Source organism: Branchiostoma floridae, chromosome 6 (assembly GCF_000003815.2).
Source record: "Branchiostoma floridae strain S238N-H82 chromosome 6, Bfl_VNyyK, whole genome shotgun sequence".
Taxonomy (NCBI): domain Eukaryota; kingdom Metazoa; phylum Chordata; class Leptocardii; order Amphioxiformes; family Branchiostomatidae; genus Branchiostoma; species Branchiostoma floridae.
The window spans coordinates 6,131,755-6,153,356 of NC_049984.1; the positions used below are offsets into that span (position 1 = coordinate 6,131,755).

Consider the following 21,602-nt stretch of genomic DNA (forward strand, 5'->3'; position numbering starts at 1 on the left):
CGGTTTATACGGACAGTTTACACATACACAGCGCGTATCAGGTGCTTTATGTCGCATGAGCGCCCATCCGGAACGTTGACATATAAACAGTACCTGAATAGACACGCCGTGTCTGGATTCGTCAGTTCCGCAACCAAAAATATTTTGGAAAATAAAAAAGTGTAAGCCAAGCTTAACCAGTGTAATGGCTACACTGCCGACACTTTTCACCTCGGTACAAGAGAAATTCTACAGATTTAGCAGGAAACTTCCGTCGACGTTGCTATGTTAACGTTAGTGAAATGCTTTTTATACGTTTTGTTGAATAATTTGTACGATTGCCGATGTGATTTTTGTTACATATAACATTTACGCGTTGAATATATAGTGATATCGGATGCCCTGTGTTAGTATTTGTTTTAGCAGCTCTCTGTCTGCGTTTTACCTTGCTTCAGGTTGACGCGTTGTTTTTGCAGCCACATGTTGTGACAAATGGGAACTTATTGCTTCTAAACTGATCATTGTGAGCAGGTGAGTGAACTATATATCTCTCAGTTCCTTCGCGGAGTAAACAGATAATTTAGTTGGTTGTGTTTTAGACATAAACAGCCTCCTCGCGTTTGGTTTACAGTAAACGTTTTAATCTGTTTCCGACAACGTAATGGAGGAAAGTGGAATGGGTACCGAATGTTGTATCTTGAGCTGAAGATGTCGTGCGGTGCTTTAATTTCACAGCGTTGAGACTATTGCCTGTTCAGAATACAGAACACAAAAGCTGAAATGTACAACATTTTGTACTCATATTCTGATAGTTCTGAGATACAACACATGAACATTGCCGTAAAGCACCGAACCATACTATGCCATCCCCATGTGCGTTTGACTTTATCAAATGTAACGTGCATGTGAGTGTGTAAAACAGTAATAAACTTAATTTATTTTATTTATTTGCCAATGATACAACTCATTACACGGATCTGCCTAGGCAGCTTTGGGCTGGTAGCGGCAGATCCACAGAGGTTTGTTGTTTGGAGTTTCCGTCTCCTAGGAGGACTTCCGACCAAGGATGCAAGGGGTTCCTCCTACCCCTGACTCATGTGTCATGGCGGGTGCGTCATGCCCGAACATGCCCCTATGGCCTTTCACCACCACAAAGGCCTGTCACTGCCACTAGCCGCAGCTATGTACTCATTTACACCTGAGTTAGGTGAGGAAAGTCGTGTAAAGTGCCTTTCCCAAGGGCACAAGATCGGTGACACGGCAAGCGGATTTGAACCCGGGACCTCTCGGGCCTGAGACCAACGCGCTCCCGATCGTGCCACGCGGTCCCACGCGGTCCCACATTAATTAATGGCAAAGACATTGATTGAAAACATCCTTTTACATCTGACATGTGGTCACCGCTATACTGTTAAAACAAACAATACCATTTGGAATAGAAGCGTAAAAAGCTTGGAAAGGATAATGAACTATCGGATGCTGAAGCAGCACAGGGACGTTGTTAGTTTTATCATAACGGAGATACAGTATTGTCTTGTTGAAACGTTGTTTTTCTTGTTGTGTGCAACAGAAAACTAGCACCATGGCTGTGGTACCTAGGGTGCTGTTTCTTCGTGTGATGATCCTGTGCTTCGTCATGAGGATTTGTGGTGAGACAATACTATCCTTTATGTTGACCGTCATATACGGTTCAATACTACTCAATGTGTTCAATGTATACAAAAATAACTAATACGTACACAGTTCATCCGCAGGGAATGCAGTATCCGCCTTAATGAATGGGGGAGTTATTACAAATTACGTGTAATAACACCTGTAAAAATACATAAGCCTTAGTCTTATACTGTCTACTTGTGGGGAGGGGGGCATTTGCTGTATATTCGACCGTGATAGTGTTACATGTGGGTTGATCTATCAGTGAGATCAAATGTCATGCTGTCCTGTCATTGAAGACAACGTTATTACGATCTTCCCATACAGCCTGGACCTGTAATTGTTTGTTAACGAATATAGCTTTCAATTAACATTTTGTTCGTTAAAAATTCCAGGACGGCCACATTGTTTCCCTTTCAATAATATGTCATCTGTCATCCCGATCATAGCTTATATGTATGTATTTCACTTCATTCAATAAAAACGTACATTCATGTAAACGGCAGATGCTGTTAATGGCACCAGCGCTAGCACCAGTCCTAGTCCAACAGCAGCGACAACAGCCGGGACAGTGCCGGCAACATCAACAACAGCCGGGGCAATGCCGACAACGACAACAAGAGCAGAAACAACAACACCCTCCGGGTAAGAACTTGTTTGTCAGATATTAGGATTTGAGCTGAGTGTATTCTGGACAGGCTTAATTTTTGTGTTTGCACCATGCACACTATAGTATCTGTTGATGCACTTAATTATCATTCCCCGGCAGTCAAATCATTGTCTGTCAAAGCAATATAATTCATTGAAAATACATTGAAAGCCCTTACGTCATATGCACCTCTCCAAAAAACCAAGATTCGATGCATCAAGATGGAGAGATCCTATGGAGAAATCTTAACTTTATTACTTGTATTTTTCTACTGTACATCCAAGTCCCCTCTTTCTAGATTCCAAGACAACTTAAGTTTTACTTTCTCTGCTGTGGGAAGTCTGGTGCACCCAGGTTCATCGTTCTTACTTTTGTTCCAGAACTCAGGTAGCGACGACGCCACCACCAGCCCCGCCGGAGATGAATTCTATGAGGGATTTTTACAGGATTCTGGAGACATACGACATGAGGATCCGCCCTAACGACCAAGGTGAGCCGCCCTCTCCTGTAAGAGAAATGGGTGTCTCAATAGTCAGTTCAGTTCCTCATATGAGGTGCCATTAACAATGACTGTCCATGCGTTTCCATCAAGCATGGCGGCTAGCAAGTTATAGTCCTTTAAACCAACCTCCTCTTCCAAAACTTTCTTAAGTGTTAGGTTCGGTCGTCCCCTTTTTCTCTTTGCGTCAGGTTCCCAGAGGAGGACTTAGGCAGCCATCTCCTCATGACGTACTACATGGCCAGCAAGGGCCAGTCTTCTTTTCTGAATAGTTCTAGTGATCGGGGAAAGTGTCTCAATAAGGCTCGATTAAAACAGATGACGTTTAGATGTTGTTTTTTGAAAGCTTAATTCGGCCTGCAGATTTACAGCTGAGTAACTAAAATAACAGATTTGATTTGCCGTTTCCGTGTCAGGTCCCGGAGTTCATGTTCTCATGCAGATGTACGTGGAGAGCATCGCTTCTATCTCCGAGATATCAATGGTAAGGTTTTCATTGTGTTTGCTGCAATATTGAGACCGGAACTCTCAAATCTTCCCACATTTTCGTTTTCACCTAGAAAGCTGTGTCGTTAGTAATCTGTATGCATTTCCTGTGTGTGTGTGTGTGTGTGTGTGCGCGCGCGTGTGTGTGTTAGTGTTTGTGTGTGCGTGTGCATACACGTATGTATAACACAAGAAGTTGAATTGCGAATGCATCCGTTTGATTTTTGTGTATGTAAATGAACGACAAGTTCAATTATGGCCTCTAGCGTCTTTCCATGGAACTGCATCAAATTCCTCTATTTTTCCTTTAACAGGACTACGTCATCACGTTCTACTTCCGGATGTGGTGGAACGACCCCCGGTTCCGGTTCACGCCGACCCAGCCCAACCAGACGGCCCAGCTGCACGTGGCTGCCCGCAGCCTAGTCTGGACGCCTGACGTCTACTTCCTGAACGAGAAGGACGCCGGGTACCGGGCCTCCAGCGCCTTCACCAGCCTGCTGTGGGTCTGGCCGAACGGAGACATCCTGTCCAGCCAGAAGTAAGGTTCCATTTGCTCCAAAAAGTAGTCACTCAAGCAGTTTCTCAAGCAGACGGTCAGACATTTCAGTCAAACATCACTTTGATAGTCTTTCGTCTGTGACACTGAAAGATAGTGGATGCTATCTGAAACGTCTGACCGTTTCCAAAATCATATCCAGTGCTTGAGACAGGTACTAAGATATATCTACTAAGGTACTAAGATATATCTTAGTACCTGGATGTCTGACAGTCATCGACGTAAGGTTCCATTTGGTCACAGGAAAAACTCAGCCTCAATACAATAAGTAAGCTGACAGTTCTGGTAGGGGATGAAGCATGATAGCTGATGTTTTAAAATGCCTGAGTATATGAAACACTGTTATTTCGTAAAGACGGTTTCCTTCCGTTGCACGTACAGGAAGACGTTGAAGAATTCCTGCCCGATGGATTTCCGCATGTACCCTTTCGACGCCCAGTTCTGTAAGATTCAACTGGGACCATGTAAGTACTTCTCTCATCGTCATGTACTGGTTGCAACGTATTGTAACTGCAAATTAGTCTTTCTTCAATGTGTTCAGCTGCGCCTTTCGTACTAGAAACAACATTCTTTCCAATTTGATAACACTCACGATTTAGCTGTTTCGAAAACGCTATATTTCTTGTATCCGTGCCCCGTGCGCCTTCAGATGGTATGACAACGGATGACCTGGTAATCGAGTGGAAGGAGCCGGCTGTGGAAACCAACCCCGGGATAGAGCTACCGGAGTACGTCATCGATGGGTGGACATGGACGAGCTGTGGCGGGAACTACTCCATAGGTAGGTGGGAAGTAAACTACAATAAGATGTACGGTGTGTGGAACATGTGCTACACAATTAATTGGGCCTCCTCCTAGACAGCTAAGCTTGTTGTCGTTCACCGTCTAACTTCAGAGAGCCGCTCCTTTTTCCAGGCATGCACTAGTCAGGCTAGGGTTTCCACAGTGTTTTTCGTGTGTTTTTGAGTCTCTCGTGCATCTTTCTATTCTAGTGACCGCGCTCGTCTTCAGTAAGGGGTGCGGAAATATCCTCAGAGTATAGGAATGAAGTATCTATCGAGGTGCTTCAGATAAATCTTCTCTTTCTTCCTACAGGTGAATTCGGCTGTAACCAGGCCACTTTCAAGTTAGTACGTAGTGTCGGGTACTACATCACACAGACATATGTGCCCAGGTAGGTTATGGACGTCTCCATACTCTCCGAATTGTAATCTTTTAAATTCAGTCTATAAGCCAGATGCTAACCCAGATTTTATCTGACGCAATGTTGGTACATTGTATGAATCTACATCGTAATCTGTTGCATGTATGTATTGTATACATCAGTCACCAGGGCTAGCTCTTTGTTTGCTATTATGGTAGCCATAGCTATATTTCTATACAACCAAAGAAATAAATTCAATTGAATTAAGCTCTTCATCCGCCCATTGATGTACCGACCTAGTCTCTACCAGACTGACTACGCTGGCCATCATTTGGAGAATAATTTGCCAGGGAAGTTTTGCTACCAGAGAATTTGGTCGGCTGCGCAGCGCAGTGTTTTCCGGAGGGAAACACGAACATTTTAAAGTTCAAGAAGCGTGGACTGACTCCTTTGGCGAATTTCCCGATTTTTTTGCCGAATTCTACGATCCCCGCACCTCCGTAGGAAGGCCTGGTGGAGACTACTACCGACCTATCAGATTTTTAACCTAGTACCGTGTGATATCCCCTCCTGCAGCGCGCTGATCGTGGCGCTATCGTGGCTGACGTTCTGGATCAGTCCGCTCCAGGCCCCGGCCCGGGTCGCCCTGGGCATCACCACCGTCCTGACATCCACCACGCTCACCTCGGCTACAAGGAGCTCCATTCCTAGGTAAACAAGAGTTCGTAGACCTCAGGCCTGCATGAAATGTATTGGGTTTCTGTAGACCTATTGTGTATTTTTGCCTTTTTGTCTGTGGTACGTGGTTGGAAAAATGAGCTTTTTACCGTGTTGGTTGTGCACCATGCAAAAGTCTGACTCTGAAATTCCATTTTCTGAATTTGTAAGTTTGGACATGGATGAACATTACTTATTTTGGATTTCTTAAGTATGTAACCAACCACAGTACTTTGAAGTTGTTGAGACGCTACCTTTTTTTGTCTCAGATGGCCCATGCACATGTAGTTACTCTGTCACATGATATACTAATATCTTCCTATTTCAATGTACTGACCTAATGCAGCTGCTAAGTCTCCTTGGTTTGTGTTCTTCCAATGATATTCATTAAAGATTTATTTCTGGGGTGTTATTCACTTGACATCGGAATGTTACTCGCATAATTTGACCAATGATACTTTTATCTGTAGTTCCATAGACATTAGACAATATGAATAGTGGTAGCCCCCATGCAGCAGCAACAGTTAGTCCCCAGGGTGGTATGATATTTTCATTCAATCCATCCAACCCAAACCTAAATCTCCTGTAGTATCTAAGCCAAATTTAACAGCACAATTTACTATGAAAAATGTCCTTGTCAATCCCATTTATAGATGGCAAGCTGCTGGCAATGGAAGCTTTGAAAAGTTCAGAAGCTGTTGTAGTCAGAGCAAACACCCAGCAAACATCCCCGCAAACCAATGAGCAGTTGCTTAGAAGGGGAATTTCATCATATATTTGCTGCGACAAAATGCAACAAACGATACTGAATTCAAAACAGAACAAAGCTAAGCCTCCACCACTTAACCCTGCCTGTACCATAGATTAAGCAGGCCCAAAAACCAAGCGAATATGACTAGCCCAAAACAACAAATTACCTGTATACAGTATGGAAATGGCATTACCAAAGAAACAAAAAGAAACACAGGACAAACTAGAGTTCGGCGACCTCATACCTCCATGAAAATTTAGAGCTTTCGTAAATTTCATGCAATTGACTAGCACATTAACATAATTTATGCATGGTATTGTTCATCATTGACTAACGTACACATGTCACAATTATAAAATTCCCATTATTAATCATAAAGCGTTTTTGCAATTTTTACATGAATTATGCAAATAAGTTCCTCATTACCATATTTGGTATCTGCTTATATTCCACCTATCATAGTTAACATGTGTTACATTTATTGAAGTCCAGTTATTGAAAACAATGGAATTATACATTTTCCTCATTAATCATGCAAATTAAGTCCTCATTTGCATAAAATGTATATCATTATGAACATATTTGCCTAAGGTACCCGCATGCCTAGTATGATGCCAATCAATCAATCCTTTCTGCAGTTATCCTCTTTAGAATGTCTTGACAAAAACGCCCCTGCAGTTCCGCAATTAAATGTTAGGGGGCTGAAACCTGCCCCACTTTGTCATGACACTGAAATCTATCTACCAGCCAAATGTCAAGACCATATCACATCCAGGACAAGAGATACATTGAAAAAACTGCCATGATATAATATCCTCATTAATTATGCAAATGTACTCCTATTTTGCATAATTAGTATTTAATCTTGTACAAAATTGTCTAAGGTACCTACATACCAAAAATGATGAAAATCCGTTGTTCCCTTCTTGAGTTATCCTCGTCAGAAGTTTTTGACAAAAATGCCCCTGCTATTCCCAAACTAGACGCTAGGGGGTCCAAACTTACGTAATTTTTTCCTGAGCACAAGAGCTATCTAATGCTTAAAAATCTTGACCATAGCATGTTCAGAACACCGAGATAGCAAAACCGGAAGTTGCGCTGCAGTACCAAGGCCACACACCAGGAGGCCCAAAATTGACCTTGACCTTCGTCTTCCCAACCCCTACCTACATACCAAATATCATCGTAGTCCATCAAGAGGTTCTCAAGTTATGATGACCACAAATATGCGGACACACAGACACACACACAGACACACAGACACACAGACACACACACACACAGACAGACACACCAAAAACTATACCTCCATTTTTTCATGGAGGTAATCATACACATACCTTTCTCTTATGCCCACACTCTATACAGTTCTCCTCCACATTAGAAAATTGCATCTTCTTCTGTTTAAGTTCAAGTTCAACCATGATTGCCAACAGGGTAAAGGAACTTGTACCGGAACTTAAAACTCAGTACTATACAGCTCTAGAAACACCACAAAGAGTAATAAGCAAACTCCAATTATACCTGACCAACAGATATATAATCTGGCACACTCCCGTCATCTGGCAAACTGTCAGTGCCACTAAGTAACCTGATACATTGAAGGTGGCCCAGGCCAGATGATGGTTCTACACCCAACCATAATCTGTTTTTAAAACCAAGCAGATATTGGGAGGATGCCCCAACCACACTAAAACAGGGTCAACCTATACAGTATCAAGTTCAAGCACTAGGAGGCCCAAAATCAAACCTGACCACCAGGACACCACAAACAACTCACGTACCAAATGGCAACACAATGGCACCTTGCGTTCCGGAGATACAGCGCACGCCCCGTACCCGCACAAAAGGTAACCTAAAATGTCAAGTTCAAGCACCAAGGGCGCCAAAATCAAAATTGAGCATTATTCAGCCACCGCCGACACATGTGCCAAATATCATCGCGCCAGCACCAGCCGTTCAGAAGATATAACTCCGGAAACACCCCTCCCGGACACAAAATTCGACCTGCCGGGTCAAGTTCAAACGCGACAAGGCCCAAAGTCAATCCTAGGCAACAGGCAACAACCCCCCACCCATGCACCAAAAATCGTCACAATCGCGCGTATCGTTCCGGACACACAGCGCCAAAAGTGCCCCCAAAACACCAAAAATGCCACCTTCAATGTCAAGGTCAAGCGCCAGGAGGCCCAAAATCACACCTGAGTGTCAAGCTACCACCCCCAACCCACGTACCAAAAATCGTCGTGCTCGCACCATCCGTTCACGAGATACAGCGCCCTACATCCCCGGCTACCGAAAAGTTTCCACCAGCATCAAAACCATACCTGCATACATGCAGGTAATAAAAGACTGGACTGGGTCGTGGTACTTGTAGTATGGCCCTTGCAACTCCACATTGCCTGTAAATAATTGGACTCCAAATTGTAACTATTCAACATCAGATATATGCGTTTTTGTGTATAATGGCAACTGATGGATATCATATAGAGAGGCAGAAGGATAGACAGCTAAATAAACATAAGATAGATACGTAGATGGACAGATAGATAGATAGACAGATATAATGTTACATGGTGTTGAATGGATTTACACATTTGTTCGCGAAGCCTAGCTAGCCGAGAGAGAGATGTATGCCGAGGTCTACATAACCTCCTTGTTTCTAAGTTGAGACGTATTATATCTGGCTCCAGAAGCTGAATTACCTTTAGATCTGCGTGTCTGCCAATCCTACCATTGAACATCCGATATTTCCCTACCCCAGGTTCTCCTACATCCGGGCCATCGACATCTGGATGCTGGTGTGCACCATCTACGTGTTCACGGCGCTGGTGGAGTTCGCGGCTGCGCACCACTTCTCCCGCAGGAAACAGGAGAGCCAGATCTCCAACCAGATGTACAAGAACAAGGATGTAAGTCAAACTTGTTTCAAACAAATAGTCATAGTTGCTTCCAAATCTTTGTCATATTTTGTCCGTCCGTTACTTCCTCACTCATAACGTCAATTTGAAAAGCAACCTGAAAGCTGGTTTGAGCGTATCTTGAATGCACAAAGGTTAAAAAGGTGAAATGTTATATTCTGTACCGTTTTGTAGTTATTTTTTGATTGATTGATTGCTTGATTGCTTGATAGTTGTTTCGAAGTTTTGTCAATCACATTTTGTCCATTCTCACCATGCTCGTGAGTTCAATGAAAAGTGGCCTGCAGTCTGATTTGAGTTAATGATGAATAAACAAAGGTAAACAAATCTTTAGAAACTTTGTTCAATGATTGTACATTCTATATTATTGTCTGTAATCTTCTAATCTAACAATGGATTTGTCAAATTTTTATCAGCGCCGACGGAAGAAATGGGTATGTCAAGCTGTACTTACCTACTCATTTCACCCACCTAGCCAGCGGACTAACTGTGCACCGAGCACTGGCATCCTTAACATAACCTTTAACAACACTTGCACACAACTCAATGTGAAATCACAATGTCAATGTCGTCTTATTTTACTGATGCATGAATGAATGGTTTTATTCCAAAAACTGTCGTGACAGCGGCGGTCACCGTTACCCACCACATAGTAAATGTACGATCTGCATGAGTGGAAACGAGAAGTCATTCGTTTTGAAGATCTGCAGTTGTCAACACATTTTTGACTGTACGATGAAGTCATTGTTAATTCACTGCCTGTGCTATTGCAGTTCACACCAATCGTCACCTAGTGCTTCATGTGTACTGTGTTATTATCAATTCACATAAAGATTGGTTAAGATCTGTCTTCCTAATAGATTCTACTAACACCTCACTCATGCACTCGCTCACTCTGTCAAACTTGCTGAATCTTCCCAAGAATTACCATCCAACACCTAAGAACTTTCAAACTAAAGAAGTAATTTGTTTATCCCCTTCCCTTGCAGGCCTTCCAGACCAACGGTATCCTGAAGGTCCACCCCTTCCAGAATGAGAAAGATGTCGTCACCGACGGAAAAGACAAGAAGAAGGAGAATCAAGATGTGGAGGAGGACTTTGATGAGGATGTTGCCCAGGCCATGGCGGAGAGTGACGAGCGTGGTCAGATGATTGCCGCCAAGATAGACCTGATGTCCAAGATCTTCTTTCCTGCAACCTTTATACTATTCAACATTATCTACTGGGCCGTGTACATGGGTAGTTATGAAGGAAAAGTGTAAACTTAAAAAAACGTTTACAATCCTTAATCATGAGCCTATTGAAATAATGTAAATACAAATGTACTGTACTTTAAACGTTCATACCATGGTCAAGACCATGGCTTGCTGAACAAAACTATGTACAAAGCCTGTTGACTAGCACTGCACTGCACAAGTTTTATCACTATAATGTACCATGGTACTATATTCTTGTAATTGTTCGTGTAAGATACTAAGTACAGAAAGCGAGTTAGGGGAGGGATCAGTTAGTCATCAAATGTTCATGACAAGATAAAAAAAACATGCCGATGGCTCCAACACAGCAATAGAATTATAGGGTTTCAGTGGTAAGATATGACGCGATTTTGCTATTTTCCCAAAACTAGTGAGGTATAAATCCCCACATTGTTATCGTTTCATGAGTTCAGTGATAGGTCGGAAATCAATCCTGTTGTATATAGCTGTATCGTCACAGCATGTCTGTACAGTCATGAAATGTCTATCGTAGCTCATGAGATTCAAATGGTCACAGTAGATAGCTGGACACTAGAGACAGAATTCTTAACAATTTTGTCAATTGGAAATTCATCCAAGGGACCATAAAAAAGAGGCCACGATAGCCAGGTGATCCTTGTGAAGAGTCGGTCGCTAGTACACTGTTTGTATGTGTTTCGAATCGTGATTGTCCCGTGAATTTATGCTCACTACACTTATTATCATCTCACGTGTGTAATAGATGAGGCGAAGATCTGCCCGGCACATGTAGAATGGATATTCTATTTTGCCAAAGCAAAGTTACTCCGACATGGACAGATAACCTGGTCCGTTCGTTTTGAAGATACTGTACTCTATAACATTTAAGTACTGAACATGATACTAGTATGCTGTCATGTTGTACCTTGAACCCGTAGCACCCTTAGTTTCCAGAACGGTGACATGTTATTTTATTCAAATGCTTCATATGATCTGATAATATGGATTTAATTCAGAAACAATGATACAAAGCATTTGACGACAAAAAAACGCTTACTATGTTAGAACGAATTTGACTGTTTGATATCAAGATTCGTAAATCATCGGCGAAGATTCAAGTACGTCTTACCTATGCATGTATCTAAATGTATACGTGTCTATGGATGACTGATTCTTAAATTGCTACAGGGCTTGGAACGGCAAAAATGTAATAAAGTTGAGTAACAATCACTATCAAAAGTATCGACTGGTGTGATTTATTATAATACTTTAAGATGTCACAGAGGTGTGCAGCAAGCTTCTTTATCTTTACCAGTGAGAAAAGTGCAGTTGTGCCTCTTGGTTTACTTAGCTTATACCACAGCCTGTTGACTGGTTTCAATGCTATTGCACTGCTGCTATTATACGTTACAATACAAAATTTGCTTTGATAAAAGCAACGCGAGTTTTGACATTCCATTGCACCGTCGATTTAAGCAGCTCTCAGAACTAGAAATAAGTACTAGAATGTACTGTGGGTGTCATTCAGTATTGCAAGTAATTGAATTATGTGAATGAACACCTGTAGTAACTGCTGCTAGCCATACAGGTGGTGTTACCGGTTATCTTATTGTTCAGGAAACTTTCCCCTTGAATGGCGGCGCCGGCAGCTGGGTCTCCTGGCAGTAGATCGCGCACTGTTTGAATAGACAGGGAGTCGGCGCCCACTCATATCGCCAGGACGTCACGTGCTTGGCACACGTGGAGGTAGAGACGGTGACCGTGCTCTCAGTGTGACCAATAATCTTTGCTGGCATCCACGTGGAGGAAGTCGGTTCACAGCTATTCTCCTGACTGGAGCAACAAATCTGAACAGAAACATATGTTTCCGGCCAAACACTTCATTTTTGCACAATGATAGCTTAAAACATACCTCTTAAATAGTATTGGTAACATTATTCTTTGATGTTTATGACATACATAACGCAGGCTCCGAGGGGCAAATGGATCAGCGACGGCCGGCAATCAGCGACCCAGTACAAAAAGAAATGGCCAGCAAAAGTATATTATGAGCCGAAAAAAGAGGCTAATTAGTCCTACCGCTTACCTCAAATCCATCGGGATTTCTAACTTCCAGCCTGAGCGTACCGCCCATAGTCATGTTGTAGAGCACGTCCATGGTGTTCGCTGATGAGCTGACCTTCACGGCAGTAGGCAGCGGGCCCTGGAAGACGACATCCTCCCCGTACGCCACGGCACGGGCCCCCAGCAGCAGGCGACTCCCCACGTCCTGCTTGTCCCGGGGATGGACACTTCGGTTTGTGAAAACAGAAGCATGTGACTCGGGACATCATGCGATCGCAAACGTAGGGTATCTTATGAGAACTGTGAATGTGTCCTGCAAACTTCGGCAGTCAGGTTTTGATTAATTTGGAATAATAAAACAGTTTTCCGTCGTTACAAATAAGCCAGAAGTTGAATTATATCATATTTCTGTACCCATATCACCCTAGTGAAAGTATAGTTGCGTTTGTTCTGCTGTACCTGAATTTATCACAGCGGTGCAACGTTGTACAAAAATGTCTTCTTTATTATCATATCATGTTGTTTCCCAAAGCAACAAAAGTTCCGTACCCAGCTGCATGTGACCTTTCTAGATCCATGGCCACAGCCATGAAGACGCGGGGCATGTCGGGATTGGGTGCAGAACCATAACCGTTGGTCTGGCTCCAGCGCAGTTCGGGAAAGTCCTCTGTGGAACTGACTGACAGCTGTGGAGGAAATAGAACCTCAGAAACTGATGATGTCTAAGCGTCAGCTTATACCGACTATAACGTTATAGATAAACATACAGATGCAGATGCAGATGCCGAGTCTCACCTGAACGAATCCAAAAGGAAAGACCGACTCAGTCTGTCTGCCGGACCCCAGATGGAACCCAGATCTCCACGTGCTGATCATGTTAGTAAACAAGCAGCCGTAAACATCGGTCTCGTTATACACAGCATTTGCCTCACCTACAAATGCAGACGGTACATGATATAATGTCAGATTTGAACAGTGCCGTATGAAGAGCAATGAACTGGCAAATGTATACGGCATGATACATGTACATTCCATTTTGTGTGCCTTTCCTATTCCAGCTTGTATTCGCTTCTCTTATCGCTTTTTCCGCAGAATATTAAGCAAGAAATGGATGGATATTAAGCAAGCAGACGATGTTACAAATGTACTTCATAAGCTGTTATTATGTACATACCCATGTAATAACATAAGAATTTGCTATAAGACTACAAAATCATCAGTTGAGTGGCATTCTTAAGTAGATAATATAGTAATTTGATAATTGAAACGAAAGGTGATAATATTGATGGCGAATAAAACTCCATTACTTTGAATATTTCCTCATAACGACGCCAAACACGACTTACCTTGATACCAGATGACTCCCTTCAGAGTCATGTTGAGAATAGGGTGAATCATGGCGTTCCAGAGAGCAGAGTTGTGCAGCCGCGGGTGGTTTGTTATGTCTATGACGTCAGCTTCCCAGCTGTCCTCACCAATTCCAAGATGGCTGGCCGGTGGTTTGTTGATAGCTTTGTCCACTCTGAAAGGGGAACAGGAATATTAGCCAGGTTATCTTACTGTGTAGCGAGTCTGAGACCCATGTGCCGCCTACATTGATAGCTTGCCCCTGTTATTATTTTTTTTTTTGGGGGGGGGGGGGATCCAGAAACATCTCACGGCTGCCATAAGAAACATTGGCTGTCGGCGGGAATAGGCAAGTAAAATACCCCCGTATGCCGATATGGCATCAAAGTTGAGGATATCTGTCAATACTCCAAACAGGTATAAAGATCACAGTTGAAAAAAGAAGTTTGCATTTTTTACGTTAAGTTTTAAAAAGTCTCTACAGCTTTAGAACAAAGACAGCAAACCATGACAAAAATTTGTTTTGTAAAATTAACCTGGTAGTTAAAATGTTTATATCAATAGTTTTTGCTTCAAATTCTCAGCGCACTTTTAGTTACCTGTTTATGTCAGACGTGATATTACAGGTCTTTATGACCTCCGGAGGGGACCAGGCTTCGACGCAAGTCCCTCCGTACGCCGACACGACCAGCCCGATGGGCACGGTGATGTTGTCGTACAGGTCCCGCCCGAAGAACCAGCACACCGCCGAGAAGTAGCCCCGGTTGAAGGTGGCGTTGGACGGACCCGATATGCTTTCTGGGACGGACGGTGTTTTGTTAAGTTTATTCTGAACCCTCGTATTAGCTTTAGCTAACTATTTTGGAAGTCACGGCTACTATATTACAACATAACGTCAGGATAACAGAAAAAAAACCCAGAACATTTAGAAATGTACGTATAGAACAGTTCCAATCTTAGAAATTCTTACACATTTAAGTGCATTGGGTTCTTTGCTCTCTGTGAATCTTTTTTAAAAGTATATGTACTCTTTTTATTATTGACTCTAAGAATTGATGTCTTTTTGTGACTCGTTGGGTTGCTGAAATAGTAAGTAGAATTTGGCCAAACCAGCCAAATGATTTGCCAGGATCTACAAATGTAGCCGACACAATCAGGCATATGTATAACCGACTCATTCAAATTATTCAGTTTATCTGACCAACTTTTACTATTTTTCCAGCAACCCATGGAGTCTGGTAGAGACTGCTGCAGACGCACCAGGACTTGCCACGGCCCACGGCTGCAGGATGGACTGTAAGTCGTACAGCGGGGAGTCAGACCTCACCAGGTCAGCCGTGAACAGCCGGATGTGGGGATAGTCAGCAGCGCGGGCGATCTCAGCACTGGCGTTGGTAGTCTGGGATGGCAGAGATACAGGTCGACAAATCAGGTGCACTATCTAAAACGTACACGTCTAACACCATGTGTAGCGTTCGTAGTCAAGTGGTTAGCCATCCTGATTCTGGACCAGAAGTGTGGGTGCTCAAATCCCGGATGTGTCGCTCGACAGACGCGGACGCTACTGTAAAGAGCTGCAGTCCCCAGGACTAGGCACTAAGACGTGGCGTACTGTTCAGTTACTGCCAAGAACAGCTAGAGGAATTCAATACGGTACCCTAAGTAATGTACATATCGTCTGTTTGATCCGTCGCGACCAGTGTAAGATAAACTGTCTGTGAGATAAACTGATTAAAGATCACTTTCACTTCAGTTTTTATACCCGACTTAAGGTATGGTTTCAAATTCGTCCCATATCAACCACTTTCTTTTGTTAAAACGAACTTATAACCCATTCTTATCTATATTGTTTTTATGCGTAATACCACAAAAAGAAGAGGTTCTTACATATTTCATAGTAAAAACCATGTTGCTCTGTCCGCTGCACAGCCACACGTCCCCGAATAGCACGTCCTTCAGCACCAAGGACAGTCTCTGCCCCGCAGCAGTCTGCACGGCCTCCACGGTGTGCGGTCCCCCCGCCGGCATGGCGTCTAGAGTCACCTTCCACACTCCCTTACCCGCAGGACCTGCACGTTAGACACACAAGCGGCATGTGTGGGGAGATTGAAATCAGATTTAAAGGTTGCTGTTGTGGGATCTGAACTATATAAAAACGGAGGTATCACAGAAATCCGAAAGGTGGTCCATTATCAAACTTGTTTTGCCAACACCTACAAGGTTTGTATCCACGTAACAAATACGGATATCATATGAATCCATTGACACCTTCTTGAGTCATAAACGAATCACGTACACAAACACACACACGCACACGCACATACACACATACACACATACACACACACACACACACACACACACACACACACACACACACACACACACACACACACACACACACACACACACACGCACACACATACATGACACAATCTTTTGAAGTACGCGATATCTACCCGTCTGCACTATCGATTGGTAGACTTTCCCCTTCTCGCTGGGGTACACAGAGACTGTGACGTTAGCGCCGACGTCACCGTAACCCCAGATAACCGCACGGCTAGGTTCCCTCTGTAGGACCATGTGGTCACTGTAGTAGGAGGCCCACGCAAAGTCGTCCGGTGTAAAAAGAAAATTGCATTTTTAAAGTGCTTAGAATTATGTCTTATGTAAAAAAAAGGCAGGCAGCAACACGAGATATAAAGTTAACATCATTACAATGAATATTTTAACTAACCGATATTGACGCTACATGCGTACGCGTGTGATGCCGATGGGTGAATTGTAAAACTCAAGGTTTTCAAGTACCATTATACTTACTCATGTTACTGTAGTTGTCCGTGTTGGCGTTTAGAGAAAACACATACAAGAAGATAATCGGGATCAAACAGCACTTCAACATACTCCTGTGTCCCATGTTCAGTGACCTGTGCCCTGTAAAAAGATGTTACTCTGGGATCTATCAATATATAAGACACAATACTATCCAGACGTCGTAAGAAGACCTAACGTCAGAAAATCCTTATCATACATAAGGTTCACTCTTTTAGCAGCGTTGGCTGATTTCTTCCACGTCGGAAAGATTACGCATAGATCGCCGATTCCAATCTATCACACACGGCTTCCTTTACATGACACTTTCGCTTCAACTCGTCCTCACCGATACGGTCGGTACCTGCAAGGAGTAAAAGCTTCTTAGTACATGCCGCTTTGCGCTTACAAACTATCTGACCCCCATACCCATTGTACTGACAACCGGTTATTCCAGAGACATGTTTCGTGTTCGACCAACCCGGAACTTCGCCTACCGTAATACTGTGTTGTATAAACTGAAGGTACAGACAGTGTTGGTAAGGGCTTCGGCGCGCAACAACTGAACTTACCCGATACTAACAGACATCATGTGATATTATTCACTACGATGGTGAACAGAACGACTATACCATCATGCAAAATTATTGTTCCTTTAGCGTGCACGGTCAACAGTTAACAACAACAACTACCTGCGCAACTTAATTATTGCCCGAGGAAGATACTTATATTAAATAAACATGAGGACAACCTATACATTGGCCGTTGATTGTTATCAGCAGTGCGTAATGAACCTTGATGCAAGGTTCAAGATTACCAATTAACTTGGTGAAACTACTCACCGATTGTGAAGGACAATGGATTCTATGTCACTGACTGACGTATGCGGCTTTTGTACTGGTCTTTGTTCCATGTAGACTGTAGTATATTCTGTCTGTTGGTCGGGTTTGCCGCCGCCAGTCACAGGTTAAAGTTTACGGTTCGGACTGATCAATAATGCACAATTGGGTGCGATCTCTCTGTATGGACGTTGAACCAGAAGGTTTTAACTGACAAGGGACGGGTCAAGTCAAAGGCGCTAGTATTCCAATGAGCCCAATGAGCTATTTCGTTAGTGACACCTAGCTGTAAACTGACTTGCGGATCCGGAAAGCCTCTGTTGACATTATTCAGGCAATAGAGTTCCTGCATAATATGATTATTACTAGCCCCAACCGTTATTGCAAACATATAAATAACACATGCAATAATTCACTCTTTCAACTGTGCCTTGGCTTTTTGAAAGCATGTGTCTTAATGCAAGGCAAAACTGGAAAGTACGCCAAGGTTGGAAACTAGTACCTTGCACTAAACCATAATTGGAATTTCCTACCAATTTTTCCCTATTTCTAGATCTGTTCTTCCGGAGAGACCGACCACGTTGGCGCATCGATCTGTTGCCTGATTTGTTTGTGATGACTTCACATACTGTATGATACCAAAGCATTGGACCACAGCAGTCCTTAACACCCCTACCTGTCGGAATGGTCTCACCCAGATCTCATTCGACCGCCGTAGTGCATCACGGGAAGGCTTGCGTTTTTTGAACGGCCAAAAATATGGCGGGCGGTCGCGATGTTTTCGAGGTTTGTGTACCAGATTTATCTCATTTATTACGTTATTCCAACCTCTACGGTTACATGATCGGATTTATAAGGCATATGACATGTGCATAGCAGTCTCCAGGTGTAAAATTTTTGATGACGTGCCCTCACAGGGCATATTTTCCGCGGCCGGTCTTAGGTTAGTGTCTTGGTGGTGGTGGTCAAGCGCAGGATCAGCGTAAGAAGGTCTGTTCAAAAACACCGTCGTAAAACAGACAACAGCGTAAAATTTACCCAGCATGTGAGGCACTCTCTAACTGCGCTGTTTTGAAGTTTATGAGTAACCACAGGGCCTCCAGCGATCCGTGTTTGTGTCCTGAACCAGTCGCTACTCGTTGTTGAGATGATGACGCGTGCGTGACGCGCTCCTGACCTTGTCCTATATGTGGGTGTGAGAACGTTACGCCTGGGGCCGATGGATACCGATCATATTTCTGTAAATTACTAGTACATGTCTATTATAGAGAGGCTGGAAAGATGTCAAATGTGAATTTTGATTGGTGTATTTAAGTACAACCTTGCTGTTTCAAATGGATTTTATGCAACCTCTACCCCCTTCATCAAAATCCGTTTGATTGGTTGTGTACGTAAGCACGCTCGACATTTCTAGGCCGTTTGACACCAGGGAAAGGATAGTTGATATCCAGGTGTGCTGATGACATAAATTATGCAAGTTATGGAGAGACTGAGGGACTCCAAATTGATTTAGGTACAACAAGATAGTGATCTGAGAATGTGTGATTGTCAAAATACAATAATTTATAAACTTAGTTACATAAAATCTCACACTTTGTTGAAAGAAAATGTATCGCTATTTTGCACCTGTAGACATTTATCACCACCATACTGTTGTGCCAAGGTCTGTGACTTGAGACAAAGGACATTTGATTATATGAATAAGAAATTTGTCCTCCTTGTTGTTGGACTGTTGGTACTTATCATTCATGCTAAATTGCCTTGAAACTCCAGTTGAAAGTATTTTAGTTGTAGACTTGGGCTTTTGAATGAAAGTTTAACTAAGCCTAAGGTAGTCTGGGACCAGTAAGCAGTAAGTCTGAAACCAGCTGATCATGAGCTTCCCAGGATCTCTTTGGTAATAACGTGTTACCTGACTGCTGAGGCCAACTACTGCACTTACTAGTAAATGCACCTAGTGAATTTCTAGAGTAGGTGAAGCAATGAACCTAGTAATAGTCGATGAAGTTTAAACATCCAGGTAATAAGCAACTGGATATGATTTTGAAAACGGTCAAAATTACCATTTCCAAAATCATATCTAGTTTCTTGAGTAAATACTTTTTGGCGTAATGAACCCTGTGATAGATTTGAGCCATGTGGGTTGGTACTAGTACCAGGCTAAAATAAATCTGCACATACTCCTCCAGGTGGAGGGAATTATCCAGGACCAGCGTACGCGGCGAGGTCGGACGGAGTACCTTATGATACTATCTTTTGCTAAAGTAGGATCTGCTTGGAGATTACAGCAATGAATATTCCCCAAGATAAATTTGGGCTAATCTAAATCTGCACACACTCCTCCAGGTGGAGGGAATCCTTGACCAGCGCACGCGGCGAGGTCGGGAGGAGTACCTGATCAGGTGGAAGGGGTTTGATGAGGATGAGGACACCTGGGAGCCAGAGAAGAACCTGTTCGGCTGCGAGGAGATTCTGGAGGAGTGGAAGAGGAGATGGCTCGCTGCTCAGACCCCCAGGGTAGATATAGGTTTTCCTTGTACAGTAGATAGATGTGTTGTCTCACTGGACAGTTACTAATATGTTCACTTCTGCAAAGTAATAAATTCACTTACTTTTGCCATGGTGGTTTTGTTTTGCGCTTATACTAAGTTATAGGGCCCAGCCCGGTCCACACACTGACACAGTCCTATAACTTATAAGCTGGCGTGTTATGCTGAAGGGTGGTTATACACCAGCTATATAGATACAGATACAGATACAGTCCTCAGAAGCTTAATTTTATTAGCATGCATGCAAATGTGTTGTCTTTCCTGTGATCATGTGATGGTAATTGTATCCTTACTCCTATTTTTCAGAGGACGAAGATCGTGAAGCCCATCTTCAAGCCCCCTCCCACACCTACGTCCACCCGAAAGAGGACAGTGAAGAAGGTGGAAGAAAAGGTGGTGACCAAGGTAGAGACCCCAAAGAGAACACCCAGGAAGGCTGCACCCACCCCGAAAGCTAAAGTACCGGTAAGTTTTATCAGAAGACTTGCAACCAGAACTCATATTGAAATCCAGATATCCTTGTTTCCATATATGTCATAATTACTATTCCTTGTTACATGTTTACAATTGTATCTTTAATAACAAGTTTGTCTTGACTCTAGTAGATATGAATCCCGAGACTGCCATCCCAAGCAGATGTTATAGATATTAAGTAAAAGGTACTAACTAGTATGTCTGTACATCAAGCTGTTGTAACTTGGAACTGTTGATAATGCAATGCACACAATAATTAACTTTCAAACTATATTGCACAAATTTTTAAACTTTAATCAGTATTACTGTAAGTCTGTTGTTACTAACCCTTTCTTTGCCATGGCATACACATTGTATATATAAATGTAGTACAAGCTTATATGTAATATCCATTCCCAAGGTCATCACAGTGAGTGAGAGTGAAGAGGAGACTGTTGTGGTCAAAGTGACACAGAAGACAACTAACAATTCTGCAACAACTCATGCAGAAAAGAAGGAAGAAGTTGTGAAAGTTGCAGAAAACAGTGGGCAGAAATCTGTGTCCACACTCGTGGGAAAACAGTTGCTGTCTGCCCAGACAGTTGCAGCCCAAGAGCAGAAAATCGCTGAGGTTGCTGTTTGTTATGTAGTCTACACCCCTAACAAAAATATGAATGCACCTCAACAATAATGAAGACAATTGTAGTGCATGTTTAGCATGCAACTTGAATAAAACACAATTGAAAGCATGCAGCCCACTGATAAAGCACATTTCTTATTGTCATGTTCAAAATATCAAGCATGGTTGGTGAAAAGGTTCATTCTGCAGGTTGAAATTAAATGCTAGATCTACAGGAAAATGCATGATGTAAAAGTTTAAGTACCATGTTTCCAGGAGGAGAATTGCATGTACGCCGCCTAGACTGTCCGTTCTTGAGGTCGATGTTGAAAACAAATTATGACCCTC

At 42.9% G+C, this 21,602-nt stretch overlaps 3 protein-coding genes and 1 long non-coding RNA gene across 5 annotated transcripts; 3 read left to right on the forward strand and 1 right to left on the reverse strand.

Moving 5' to 3' along the window:
- The first annotated feature begins 417 nt into the window (after positions 1 to 417).
- LOC118418437 lies at positions 418 to 2,163 on the forward strand. The gene is made up of 3 exons (XR_004831459.1): positions 418 to 510; positions 1,550 to 1,628; positions 2,139 to 2,163. It is a non-coding gene; the product is annotated as an uncharacterized LOC118418437 (long non-coding RNA).
- Positions 2,163 to 11,984, forward strand: LOC118418436 (glycine receptor subunit alpha-3-like). 2 transcript variants are annotated; one of them, XM_035824335.1, is made up of 11 exons: positions 2,163 to 2,277; positions 2,662 to 2,771; positions 3,197 to 3,264; positions 3,581 to 3,807; positions 4,207 to 4,289; positions 4,475 to 4,606; positions 4,921 to 4,999; positions 5,546 to 5,680; positions 9,202 to 9,349; positions 9,775 to 9,792; positions 10,348 to 11,984. In XM_035824335.1, exons 1-11 carry the CDS (start codon positions 2,234 to 2,236, stop codon positions 10,618 to 10,620), a joined length of 1,317 nt encoding a protein of 438 aa, XP_035680228.1. In that variant the 5' UTR covers positions 2,163 to 2,233; the 3' UTR covers positions 10,621 to 11,984. The 2 variants fall into 2 exon arrangements, with proteins under 2 accessions (XP_035680228.1, XP_035680229.1); XM_035824336.1 differs by lacking the exon at positions 9,775 to 9,792.
- Positions 11,985 to 12,000: 16 nt separating this feature from the next.
- On the reverse strand, positions 12,001 to 16,594 carry LOC118417552 (sialate O-acetylesterase-like). The gene is made up of 9 exons (XM_035823142.1): positions 16,443 to 16,594; positions 15,871 to 16,052; positions 15,244 to 15,382; positions 14,583 to 14,835; positions 13,983 to 14,158; positions 13,432 to 13,568; positions 13,186 to 13,322; positions 12,659 to 12,863; positions 12,001 to 12,419 (listed from the first exon to the last, which is right to left on the reverse strand). Exons 1-9 carry the CDS (start codon positions 16,564 to 16,566, stop codon positions 12,186 to 12,188), a joined length of 1,587 nt encoding a protein of 528 aa, XP_035679035.1. The 5' UTR covers positions 16,567 to 16,594; the 3' UTR covers positions 12,001 to 12,185.
- A 1,723-nt stretch (positions 16,595 to 18,317) lies between these two features.
- LOC118418681 (testis-specific chromodomain protein Y 2-like) lies at positions 18,318 to 21,567 on the forward strand. The gene is made up of 4 exons (XM_035824673.1): positions 18,318 to 18,419; positions 19,980 to 20,150; positions 20,489 to 20,647; positions 21,057 to 21,567. The coding sequence occupies exons 1-4, from the start codon at positions 18,393 to 18,395 to the stop codon at positions 21,324 to 21,326; spliced, it is 627 nt and encodes a 208-aa protein (XP_035680566.1). The 5' UTR covers positions 18,318 to 18,392; the 3' UTR covers positions 21,327 to 21,567.
- Positions 21,568 to 21,602: the final 35 nt, after the last annotated feature.